Source organism: Linepithema humile, chromosome 6 (genome assembly GCF_040581485.1).
Source record: "Linepithema humile isolate Giens D197 chromosome 6, Lhum_UNIL_v1.0, whole genome shotgun sequence".
NCBI classification, from domain to species: Eukaryota; Metazoa; Arthropoda; class Insecta; order Hymenoptera; family Formicidae; genus Linepithema; species Linepithema humile.
The window spans coordinates 5203733-5217164 of record NC_090133.1 but is presented as its reverse complement, the minus strand read 5'-3'; the positions used below and the strand labels follow the sequence as shown (position 1 = coordinate 5217164).

At 40.2% G+C, this 13432-nt stretch overlaps 1 protein-coding gene across 2 annotated transcripts in view; it reads right to left on the bottom strand.

The window, feature by feature from the left end:
* Positions 1-13432, bottom strand: part of Mob2 (MOB kinase activator 2) — a 29294-nt gene that overhangs the window by 14217 nt on the left and 1645 nt on the right. Inside the window, exon 1 of one of the 2 annotated variants that reach the window (XM_012375261.2) lies at positions 5022-5308. The exons of the other annotated variant lie outside the window; for it this stretch is intronic. Coding sequence (XP_012230684.1) covers positions 5022-5164 — 143 coding nt within the window. The 5' untranslated portion in view covers positions 5165-5308. Of the gene's footprint in view, positions 1-5021; positions 5309-13432 lie in introns of those variants that run through there. 2 annotated transcript variants of the gene reach the window in all.

Below are 13432 nucleotides of genomic sequence, written 5' to 3'. Positions count from 1 at the left end.
AGTTCTTCGAGTGAAAGTCATCGGACAGAAATAAAATGTATAAGAAACTTGGAGAAACCAGCTTATCTTATCTCGCAAGAAAGACGAGACATCATTACATCCGACAGAGATGAAAGGGCGTTGTGTATCGATAATTGCTGCAAGATTATCTGAAAGATCCGGCAAGATAATCCATGGAAATTATTGCGGAAAGCACGACAAGGCCAGGCGTCCGAGATTTAATCTCGCCATCTCAACATTAAGCTCTTCAGCGAGCGAAAGCCAACGAAATAACAATTAAAGTTAGGGACAAAGAGGAGATATCCTTTAAATCGGGTCCTACATGGGCAGTTTAACTTCGACCGAGACAATTCGCAATTCTGGTGGAATAATTATCGGGACGGGAAAAGCCAGAGAGGGAGAGAAACTCGGGTAGCAACGCTCGCATCGGGGGTTGGCGCCAAGCGCCATCCGAGAGCGGCTGGTCCCCTTTTCTGCGGGATCACATCCTTTACAAGGATGCGGATCGATGGTGGGATGAACGGCGCCGCGTAGGCGCCTCCGTGTGACGTCGTGGCGCTACCCCATCGACAAACATTTCTTCCGCGCGTTTGTTTACCTCCCATCACGCGTCACCACCCCCGAGGGCGGTTCGCCAAGAAACCCCGACCTGTCCTTGCGAACGTCCCGAACAGAATACGAAGGATAGTCATAAACGTCAGAGATAAAAAAAATGATACAAAAAGTGATACGAAAAATGATACAGAAAAAATGATATACGATACAGAGGATAAAATACGAAAAAAACATATTCGAATTCTGAAAAACGTTTAACAATTTCGTAAAAAAAAAATAGTTTGGTCGTATTAAATTGACAATCGGCGACCGAATAAAGTTATTTTTAAATTTATTCAATTATTCGGACCTTATCAAAATTTGAAGTTATTTTTATCCCTCGAGATTGAGCAAATTCCGTTCTCAGCGCGATCGGGCGCTTCCGCTTCATACGAGCGACTTCCGCTGAGAAGAAGGTTTTCCCCATCCGCGGTATGTCCGGCAGGAGATGCGGACTGTGCGGCACAGCAGTTTGCGGTCCGTCTGCGGTTCTCGCGAAACCGGCCTTCTCGTCGCGTCTCGCCACGCCTGACGTCTCTGCTCGCCGGATGTCCATTAATCGGTTCGTGTTTCGTGTTTCCTCACGAAACTGTTCGTCTTCGTCGTACCGAGGATTGGACCGAAAAGCTATCTGTCCGTCGAGCGCCGACAGATCCTCGCAAAATGAGCGATCGATAAATATGCGATGATAAATCGAGGACGATGGTTTCCGCCTTTGGCAATTTGCTGATCGAGACATTAAGCGAAATTAAAGGCAAACACGCGAAACCGGCTGTCACGCTGCGGAAAGGACGAACGAAATAGCTCAAGGACTCTTTTTTTACCACAATTATCACAATGTCAGTGTCACTATGCTAATCAGCTTAATGAAAACGTGCGATCCAATTCGGCTCGCTGCCGCGCGAAACTGCCACGTGCTATAAACGCGCTGCCATCAATCCGCTCTGTTTCATTTCACTTAGAGCTGAATGAACTATCTAAAGGCTTTCGTGTTTCGGGAACAGACGTCGCGCTATTACTTTGACGTGCTATTACCATGTGCGCCACCACCGGATCGTAATAAACCCCCGCAGTCTCACCGCCTCTCTGTATAACAGTTATTAAAACGCGAACGCCAAAAGCGTGTGCAAATTGATAGCTTTTCCAAAGCGCAGAACAAAAAATTGTATGTGCAAATATTTGTATTCGATTTGTCTCTTTTTTCAAAGAGAATTATTTCTTTTTTTTTTTTTTTTCAACTATCGCACGCACAGTTTACGAATTAACATTCGCACAGGCGATCTCACGAGCGCCAATTCGATATCTTCAATCGAGCGTGAATGTCGTTAAAAATCGAGGTCGTGTCATCGTCATCTTAATTCTGGCTTCGATCTAGGCGTGAAGCTTGCCCACCCAATAGCACCTCGCCAAATGCAAATATTGACTTAACCTTAATCGTATGCGCCACTGAAGTTCAGAAAGAGACGAATAGATATATGCACGAAGCAGCGAAAATGAGGTTCTATTAGTTATTCACGCGTTTGAATCTTAATTCGTCGAGAGAGTTTTTAATTTTAAACTGCCTTACAACTTAAATATGCCCCGCGCTAATTAAGCTCTTGGCTTCGTTGAGGAAACACCGACTGGAAATTATTTGTGATAAGATAAAGTGCGACATGTAACACACAACTGTACAGAAATCATAAAAATTTGATATCTCACTGCGGTTCGTTTTGTATAACAAAGTCGACGTTTGATTAAATTTGGATATCTAATTTATGATTCTACTGGGAATTTTTTAATTAACAAGTAATTATGTACACTTAGGTTTAATTTTCATTTTTAATAAAGCACGTGAAATTTCTCGAATATTTGAACTTTGTTTTTTATTTTTAGCTTCTACACAAAATGAATACGTAATTAATTTCAATGCAATTATTTCTCTTCTATCTAAATGTACAAAAATATTTAATATCATTTTGAAAAAAATTGTTTCAGAAAATCCAGGAAAAAAAAAAAAAATGAGAGAGATTTTCCATCACTCATTTGTGGTGTTTTGCAGATCAATAATTAAAAGTTAATTTCCGCACAGAAGACCGTCGCGATCACCGGATAAATAAGTAAAAACGCGCTACCGGCAAAATATCACATGTCTTTTCCGTTCAAGGTATACCGGTCCGTGTTATGAAAACGGAGTATTTTTCAAGGTACTGAGACGAAAAACCGGTACGCTATATGAGCATCCTTGATGAGTTTCGAAAGCCGCAGAGACGCCGGCCCCTTAACCACGCCGAGCGCGCGACCATCATAGGCACGTGCTACAACACACCCGTCACACATGTCCGCAACGTAATTACATCACATGGATGCGCGAGTAAGCCGCAATACGAGTTGGTGGCAGCGAGATTCACAATACATCCTGCGCTTTGCACGCGCAGAGTAAAATTTGCTCGATCCTACCGCTTCCGTGGAAATATATAAATATCCTGTATTTTTTGGTTGAAATTATTTTCTCCGTAAATAAAGTCTCTATTTGCAATACAATTTATTCGCTAAATATAATTTACTTGCGATTAAATAGAATTTATTCACGATATTATTTATTTACAAGTTTATTTACGCGAATACTTTTAAATTCAGATTTAAAAAAAAAATATATATATATATCTTAAAAAGCTTCTCATCCTCAAATTTCGCAAGTATCATTTTTATCCTTTTTAATTAAGACACATTTGAGACACTTTCGAATGATTTATTTAGGATAACCCGCTGCGCGATAGCACAAATTGTCCAATTAAATTCGCGAGATATTATTTGCTTAACGATCGTTCGACGAAGATAATACGCGAACTAAATACCGTACGCTGTTGCAGTCAACAGCGGATAGCAAGCTGTGCAAACTGAGACTCTTGCGAGAAACAGTTGCCTGATAAGATACTTTATTGTAGTGGTGTACTCTTGCAGTGTCGTATTTTCTCCTGTGATTTATTTCGTAAAATTGCGAAAGCAGCCATCGCGCTCGCTTGTGTCTCAGCGTTTCGATGTACCTTGCCGTGGCAAATATCTTGTTAGATCACGCCGAGAGGAGCAAAGCTCCGCAAGCTGGCCTTTTCGCAGAAACAACCTCGTTGTCTAATAAAACAGCTCTCTGTATTTTCGCAGCAACCTGCCGAAGCGAACTTTTCCGCGCATCCCATCTATATTTCCTGGCCGCAATATCTTTCACGAACAGATGTTGCGAATGCATTTTATCGTGTATACCGCACGTTTATCGTGCCCCAACTTTATCGTGTCTTATGGAAACAATATGATGAGAATGCGCTTCCTGTTATCAGACAAGCGCATAAATATCGCTCCGTTAAACAACGTCCTTCGACGCGCGCGTGTTTCGTAACAATTCGAAAAAAAAAAGACGCATTAGTAAGCGATTGCGAATGTCATTATATTTCCCACTCTGACGCAAACCTAGACAAATTGCTGAAGGATGAATTGCGGGCATTATTTTCCCCGTTCGTCACATTCTACGTCGTCACAATAGTTAACAAAAGTCTGTATATCAGCGATAACAATGAAGTGGCACAGATAAGTGTGGTTCGCTTAAAACTCGCATCGAAAGACAATAGCTCACGAGAAGACGTTTCAAATAATGATGCATTATTTCGCGAAATGTACAGTTTACAATCAAAGTCGACAGTGATTTAAGAATGACGTATGCAGTGTGCGGCATTTAGAGAAATATATCCGAATAACTATTTAATAAAAAATTTTAATAACCTTGAAATTGCAAAAAAATTATCCTGAACAAATTTTTCTTTCATTAGTTTTAATCACTTTTAATCCTTTCGCTACTTTCAAATCTTTTAGACATTAGATTGAAACGAGATTATAAATGGCTTCTCTCACATTCTAGAAAATGCGAAAGACTAAATTTGTTCGATATTTTTCGCTTCCTGGAAAATATTATCTGTAAATCTATCGATATATTATATAAAGCGGACATTTCGCACAAAACACTCTAACGATATTTCCGAGTTTTTTAAAAGATATCCATCAAGAGTATCCTTTCATGTTTCATCCTATATATATATATAAAGAAACATATATAAATTATTTTAAATCTCCGAATAAAAATGACCTTTCAGACGTCCCTTATTTATTCAAAGCAGTCGCACTACACTACGGGAATCGTAACGAAATTCCGGCGTCGCCACATGCGGCCGATTTTAACCGAGAGAGAGCCGCTGTATATCACCGGCACGTGAACATCTTTGAGGAGCGTGCAGCGAGAGATCGTCGGCGCACTCGGCGGTCATCTCTCGGTTCACGGGAACGCGCACCACTACTATCGAGCATCGCTAACCACCGATACACCGGGATGCGCGTACAAGGACGCGCCGGTCGGATTCGTAGCGTCGGTCACGTAGCCGCGGGGACAAGTACAAACTGACCTGCAGAAGCACGTGACGGTATCCTCGACGTCGACCGCGAGCGACGTCTCGATGGCGGAGTACTTGAGGACCTTCCTGTTACCCAAACCGAACATCGGGACGCGGCGGTACCAGGGGGGCGCGGGAAGTTGGACCGGGGGCATAAAACAGCGGGGAGGACGACGGGGAGAAGGGGAAAAATGGAAACGGAAAAAAAAAGCGAGAAAGAGAGGGAAAGACGTGTATACTCCGGTCGGTGGGAAACACTCGGCCGGCCGCTAGGCCAGCAACGGAGCACAGACTGACATAGCTGTTCTCCAAGCGGCTGGCAGGCAGGCAGGCAAGAGGCAGGCCGCCGTTCGCCAGGTACCACCACCGCGCAATCGTCCACGTTCACGATCGCGTCCTCTCCGCCACCGTCGCCGCGGCAGATAGAGAAAAAGCGGAAGAGAGAGGGGAACACGCGGGATACATGGATCTGAGGTGAGAGGGGGGAGAGAGGATCAGGAGAGGGTTCCCGTCGCGTTCAGGAGGTAGCGGGTGCAGAGGAGGAAGACGGCCCCGGGAGAGAAAGAGAGCACCAGGGGCTTCCTCGGATCAGAGTGTAGCGTCGCAGCTACCTCTGTCTCTCCCTTTCTCGCTCTCTCTTTCTCTCTCGCCCTCGATCTTTTTCCCTCTTCCGCCCGTCGAGCGGACTCGTAATGCAATTAACGATCGGCCGCACCGAAACCGAACAAGTTCTCCGTCTATTAACGAGTTGCGGCGCAGCGCAAGGATCGCTCGACGGCGTCCCCGGTGTCTATCCCTCGTCAGGATCGTTTTCCTGATAAGCGTACGATAAAAGAAAGAACCGGCAGAGAGAATTAACTCATTCGACTAGGCAAAGAGTGATAGGAGCAAAAGCGTGCACGATAAACCGGATGATAAAAAGGCTATTGTCCTCTGAATAAAATCGCGGTGAGATAACAAAAGAAAATATGTCTTTCAATAACGCGACTAGCAGTTTTATCGGCTTTAAAACTTTCGCGGAAAATATGATGAAAGTGAATTTCGCATACAGCAATTTTTATTATCAAATGCATATTTCACTTTTTATACTATTTTTAATATCGCTCGTCCATTTAAATGCAAAATTATATATTTTTTAAATTACTTACGTATTTTTTTTTAAATCGTGTTTTTCTTTCTGAAAAAATTAGTATAATAAATAATATAATTTAAGATGAAATAATTTTTCTTTTAAAATTTTACGTTATTATTTACTTTAAACTTATTCAATACATAAAAATCGAAACATAGGCTGCGCGTGTCAGACGTTACATGTATAATACGACGTGTGCTTGAAAATATTAACAACGGGTCAGTTTTGACCCGATTTCCGTCGCGTCTCGAAGGATTAATCAATAAAACACATAAAAATTTAATCGTCGACGAGTTGCTGCTGAACTGCTTCCGTCGCTCATTGGTTTCATGTCAATACATTCGTTTTCTATATACAAATATCGGAGATTCTCCGATAGAGACGGGAGAGAGAGCGTTTCCAAGTAAAATTGCTAAAGGAAATGGTCTTGCGAAAATTGCAATTTTTAGTAAACAACTTTCTAAGCTGTCTCTCGCTGATCGATTATACGAGACGAGAGATTGTGCCATAAATCAAGAGCCGAAGAGGGAATATAACGTTTCAATTAATTGCGACACCATACAGGGCTAATCTTGATAATACATCCAGACAAGCAACTTAACCGGTGTACACGTGCGTATTGCCACGGCACGGGACTTAATGTATTCCATCTGTGCGAATAAATACAGGATACTGGTTCACGGGCTTCGCGTTGCAAATGTGAAAGGTTAAGGCCGCCCAGCGCGTGCAACATAATATTTCACTGTGCTTGAATCTTTCGGAATTATTCTCAATGGTATGGATTTTTCGCGCGCAATGAACCCATTTTATTATAAATACCGGTATACTTCTGGCAAATAAATTATTGCGGCAGAATCATCGATAAATTTGAGGACTGCTCTTTTTTAGGCGGAAGAACGCGTAAGCCTAGACACAACTTTTTTAATTGTCAACATCAAATAATTCCGTTTCAATTTTAATTACGATCAAAATTCGAGTGTGCATAACAAACTAACGGCACTTCTGCCCCAATTATTATTTATTCTAATTACATTAATTAAAGCTAAATGATAATTAAAATTTCAACGTGGAATACTTCGCCGCCATTTTTCGCCCATTACGCGAAACATTGACAAACAGATCATGGAAATGTACAATGTTACGCGTTTATTGGACGCATATATTATTGATGGAAATAATTGTCAGACGAATTGCAGGACGTCGGCAGTACTATTGCAACGTGAATGACGGGATGTTGAAAAACGGGATTGGCGACGGAACATTGCCAGGGATAGAAGCAGTTGTCACTGGTATCCGTCGGTTTGGAGAGAAATATCGGCGCTAATTACGTTGATAGCGGATAGATATCGAAGACTACACAGCCGGCTCGAATTGACCGATAGGTATATACGGTCGCCAATTGCGAGCGAACGTTACAAGGAAACTATTATTAGCACGCGTTGGAAACCTGGCGACACGAGTGACGCTTAAATTCGACAGGCTATCGATACTTATATCGATTCGGTATCGGATATCATAAGAGAGACCCGGATTTTCCATTAGGCACAATGAAACGATAGAAATAAAGAATTTTTCTCTCGAATCAAGAATTATGTGACAGAAAGATCCAGTTGAAAAGTCAAAGTTATATTTTATAAAAATCGAATTAAAACTTCAAAAATATATTTTATCAAGATTATATTGCGATACTCAACTTTTCCAACGGCGTTATTATTATTATTCCTTTTTTCTGTGTACATCTAGTGGCTACATTAAAGTATTTTCCAGACTATACGTAAATAAAGCGGATAACTTAATCGCGCTAAATTTCGCAAGCGGACAACCGATATCGTTATCGATCCTCGCTGTACTTTGATAACACACGGCCGATATCGATTACTGATAACGAGCCGGCTGTTGTTATCCGGCGAAGCGAGAATATTCCGCGGGGCCGATTATTTTTGCTTGCCCGCCCGTGAATCATCCGACATTTTCCCATTCACGAATATGCCTCTGCCAACCGCGAGACGTCGGATGACATTATCGTGAAAAATGAGTGCGGTGATAACGAGAGGTGCGGACGAATGTCAAGTAAATGCGACGCCGACCTAAGCGTGTACAGACCGCGACGTTTCCTTCGGGAGTTCCCCGGGAATCAGGCCGTGAACAAGTGTGCCTCGGCAAAACTGACAATGCAGCTCCCAATCGATACATATGTACGCGTAATGACCTAATGGTAACAAATGAGAGAACATAACGAAAGTTTAATGCTAGGGTTATTATTCTGCAATTTGTCACCTTTTGACAAGCGCGCCTTTTTTCTTTGTAAACTTGTTAATCCTTCATAGCGAAAAATAATAAATGATAATCGATGGAGATATATCGCTGGAAAAAATATATATACATATATGAAAAAAAAACACATTTTTTGTTAAAACAGCAATTTAGAATTTAAATACGTTTTTAAGTAATAAGACAGATATATTTGTTGTAACACGATTGAAAAATAAATTATCAAACATTACACGTTTTTTAGACAGTTAAAAAGAAATCAAGTCTTTCTTTAGTGAAACTTCAATGGAGTCGTTAATAATCTATTAAAATAAAAATCTATTAGAAAAAGAGAAAAGTGTTTAAATTAATTAGAGATTAGTTTTTAAAGAGATAAAAAAAAATTAACGTTTTATGGGTATTAAACCTCATCGACGCTCGCGTCGATCGGCTGCTTTACGTTTAACTTCACCGTGATTTTTTCGTGTACACAGTGAAGGTCTCGATACCAGGACAACGGCGCATTGCGGCAATATTTTGTGATAAACGCGATAACTCTGTTTGCCCGGAAAAACCGGCGGGAATGTGCAATCGCGAGAGCACCGGTTGGTTGAGAACTACCGCTATCGTAAAAACTGGCGATAAAGTGGCCGTTATCATGAAATAAAGTAGTTGACTACGCGTTTAAGTAAACGGCATTCTTGTTCTTTGTACGTTCTAATGATCCGAATGGGCATTTTGGAACACTAAACTTCACAAGACTAAGGAATCAAACGAGCAGTTATAATGCAATTAAGCATCCAGCTATACAATTAGAACAGACAGAGTGTGCTGTACTTTTTCTTCACTCGGACGTTCGCGGAGGTTAATTTGTTCTCATCTCCTATTCATAATGTTCTGACACCGTGAATGTCCCAGTTTCATTTCATCCTTAGAAATTGTAAAGAATATCATCTTAATTGTAATAAGCTGAAAAGGTGATAAAAAATTTAAGACTATTCTTTTTATTTAAATTGTGAATTTGTAAAATAGGAACAGCATAAATTAAAAAAAAATCAAGACGAGTTGAACAAGTGAAAAGCAGATGTCTATTATAGGATGTTGAGAAACGAGGTTTAAGGCTTACAAGTGAGAAACTGCAAACACATTGGCTTTTTACATTTCGTGATAACATGTGTTGCGGCGACTATAATTAACAGTGTGTAAATATTTGCGTAATAAAACACATACGTCTCGACTCTTTATTCCCTTTACTTTAATAAACTTATCGCACACACGACGCTACGAGAATTAACACATTGTGTAACAAAATATTCTTCGGGATGTATTTCAGGTGAAATAGAATTAGGGATAAATAAAATCGCGTTCGAATATTCCTGGGAATTCAATTGATACTAATTGCGCCGCTATGGGTAAATTCGATATTATTGAGCAAATATCGATTAAAGTGCACACGAGGACCGGGATAAAATGGATTGACGGGGCGAAGCTTGATATTCTCGCCGAACGCAGGAATGAATAATATATCGCGAGCATGTAATTGATTCACTCGATAGCGTCATTGACATAGTTGTGTGTAATTTACCTGTTTGTTTGTTCGTGCTGCTTTGTATATCATCGTACATATCGGCACAAACCCCGAATCGAAGCTTTCATCATGTTTACATTTGTAAATTCTGCCAACATTCGTGTATATTGATTTCTAAGATACTGCGCATTCTGGGAAAATTTTACGAAGAAAGAAAGAAGATTTTATGGTACATCGAGAAGTTGAACAATTATTGATGCGTGTCGCAAGTTTAATGCAGTTCACGTCGCGTTACTACACGGAGAAAATTTTATATCAAAAATTACATAATGTACGGCAGTAGCCGCGAATCATGAAGGAATTATAAAAATTTTTACTATGTTTTTCACATGTAAAACATAGTAAAAATTTTCGGTCCGCGGTCCGTCGGTTTTCGTCGATTTCCGTCCACAGTAATTTTTGATATAAAATTTTCTGCGCGTAGGCACGTTTCGTTCATTCTCAGTACCTTAGATTAATTCGTTTCACCAAACGACTTATCAGATAACAGATACTCAGACAAGTGTAAGAAAGTGCGATGGTTCGGAAAACTAGTATTTGCTTCTTCATTGCCTCTTCATTACGAAAGATAGCCTGCACTACGTTATCATCATTTTCAATTACATTGATTGCTCACGTGAACATCTTTATGACTTACGTCATGTATAAACAGCCTTCTTATACATTCGTTGAACGAATTTAAATTAACCGAATGACCGTATATTGCGTAAATCGGGATGATTAACATCGCGACGAGCCAAGTTCCAAAATTGTGAACACCTTTTAATTCATCCCAAAATTACGCGACCTCGCGCAGAAAACCTTGCAGAGAGGACAAGGCAAATTCTTTAAAATTCCGAGAATCTATTCCTGAAGATTTTACGATCAATTCTTTATCTTGAATATTGGATATTCAATGTCACAGCAAATGCATTTAAATTTATTTTTGTCCATCTAATTGCCTAATTCTTTTAAAGCAATTAAACGTCGATGTACTTCTATTCGATCATAAATTCTAGTTTTACGTCGATGTTGCCGAAACACTTTCTCTAAGGATTGAAACCTTTGAAATCAGAAAGAATCGCGTGCGACACATCGCGCTGGAAACGTAACGTCACGGCGTTTTGGCGAACGCGCAACCGTGCGTGAATCACCGAGGAAGCCAATCGTACCGCAAGAGATCGAGGTGAGTCATCGCTCCGTTCGGTTTCGCGCCAGCGAGCAGACTTTGCTCGCTCGCTAGAGACACTCAAGCTGCCATTTTCAGCCAAGTAAATTAACGGGAAGCACTGTCCTTTGAGCTGCAGGAAGCAGCGGTGCGAACGGTATCAAAATATCAAACGTGCGAAGTTCGAGAAACTACAAAAAGAGATAGCCTACCGCAGCATGTTCGAAAGGCGAGACTCGCAAAGGGCAACTTTCCGTCGATTTCAAGGCACCTTTTATCTTGGATGCATCAAACGTTTTCGTTTTATTTCTCCAAAACCGAAACAATTTTTAATTAAATCAAAAGCTTAGCTGCTAACTCGGAACTATAATTAATAACCACGAGTTTCGTGGTTTTAATTATCGAAAACGAATTCTCGCAATATGTATTCGACGCTTTCTGACCTTCGCAAACTGATGATACGATAGCGATTTAACACTGGCGCGCATGCACACAAGGCGACGATGTGTTTACGCCTTAACGACGTCCGTTTAACGCTGATGGCAGATACCGCTAATTAAATCATCGGCCGAAAGGAAGGCGTCCGTTCGGAAGGGCTTTTAAAGTGATATTATCGCCGGACGAAATGTGCGTAAAATCGTGAATTATCGCCACTTTTCGGCGGCTAATTGGCTCGTCTATTTTCAATCTGACGCTGCACGTTGTGCTAAGTCAATTTTTCTCGAACAAAAGATCTTTTTGTGAAAGAAAAAATTTTTTTCGCCAACGGAATATTGCATTTTTGTTTTATATTCTGATAGTCGCTGTTAAAATGAATTCATTGACCTATGGCACAGTGTTATTGAAAGTCATGCAAGCTCAAAATAGAGAAAAGGATGTTTCGCAAACACCGATCCGAGAAATAGATAGAGAGACTCAGACTGATTTTTTTTTTTTTAAATCGCTAGAGAAACTCAACAGCTAGCCAATTTCAAATGCAGTGAAAGCAGAATAAAATCCATAATAATTCGTGATTTTGTCGCGGTGAATGGGAAGATTTAGCGTGCAGATCTTATGTACGAAATAGTGTGTCATTGGGAAACCTTATGCATAAATTTGCCCGCAAAAAGCCTGCTTGCGCGAAATCACGAAAAACACTTTGCAGCAGGTATATCGACGAAATAGAACTGGTGGATCACTGTTCTATCATCGATTCGACCGTAATTGTAACACCAATTCTTCTATGTTATACGAGCGGTTCGCGTGTCTCAAATTAAGTCCGATAAATGTGACTCCGTCGTACTTCGTATCGCCTTTGTTATCATTAAGTATTATTGTACACTTAACCCCCTACGCAACAAGGAGTACAGCTAAGAAGCACGTATTGCGAAAATAATGCTTTCATTACCGAGGTGACTAAGTTGAATACATTTGACAGAGTCGTAAAACTTCCTTTTAGAAAGGGATTACACACATTTCTTCAAATTTAAATATTGCATTAATAATTTTTAAACATAATAATTATGAGTGAAATCTGTAATTTAATAATAATCACAGCAGTGGTAATAATTAACACTAACAAGAATAAAATTGTAAATAAAGGAATAATTATAACAGCATTAATAACATTGTTTTCGAAATGTTGCGTGCCAGCTGCTCGCAAAATATCGACGAAAAATTGATACGTTCAATTTAATCTCGTGATATAATCGCGCAATTAATATTTATAGCTGCAAAACAAAAAAAAAAAACGATAACTTGCAAATATCGCCGAGTTTATCTCGGCACAATTTTAAAAAACTGAGTATAATTGCGGCTTAACCTTTTCCGGTCCGACGATGTCAATAGGAGCGGTATATATGTGTGTTATGTCTTACGTAAGCGAACTCGTGCAGCCCGAAAACAACTAAAACCATTTCGTCAATTTTCCTTTGATGGTTAGCCAGTCGCGACCCGTGCAACCATTAAGGGAAAATTTGTATCGCAGGTTTGCGCGAATATATAGAGCAAAAGGGAAACCGCTAAGTAGTATAAGTAAACCGTGGTTGTCCATGCGAGTGATCCCAAAGACCGCACTAAACCCGATTAACGTTAAACATGGTCAAGTACGCTTTCTTTCTCTGTTTATCATTATAACTGGATCTACGGGGTATCTCATCAGAAAACATTCCTTCGATACGTCAGCGTAACGGAAAATGACTAAACTCGTTTATTGAACTATTCTACATGTGCCATTGTGCATTCAAATGTTATCAGAATTTGAGTGAAATGGAATTAAAATGCTTTCATTATTGGAATGAAATAAAAAATATTTTCAAAATTTAGAT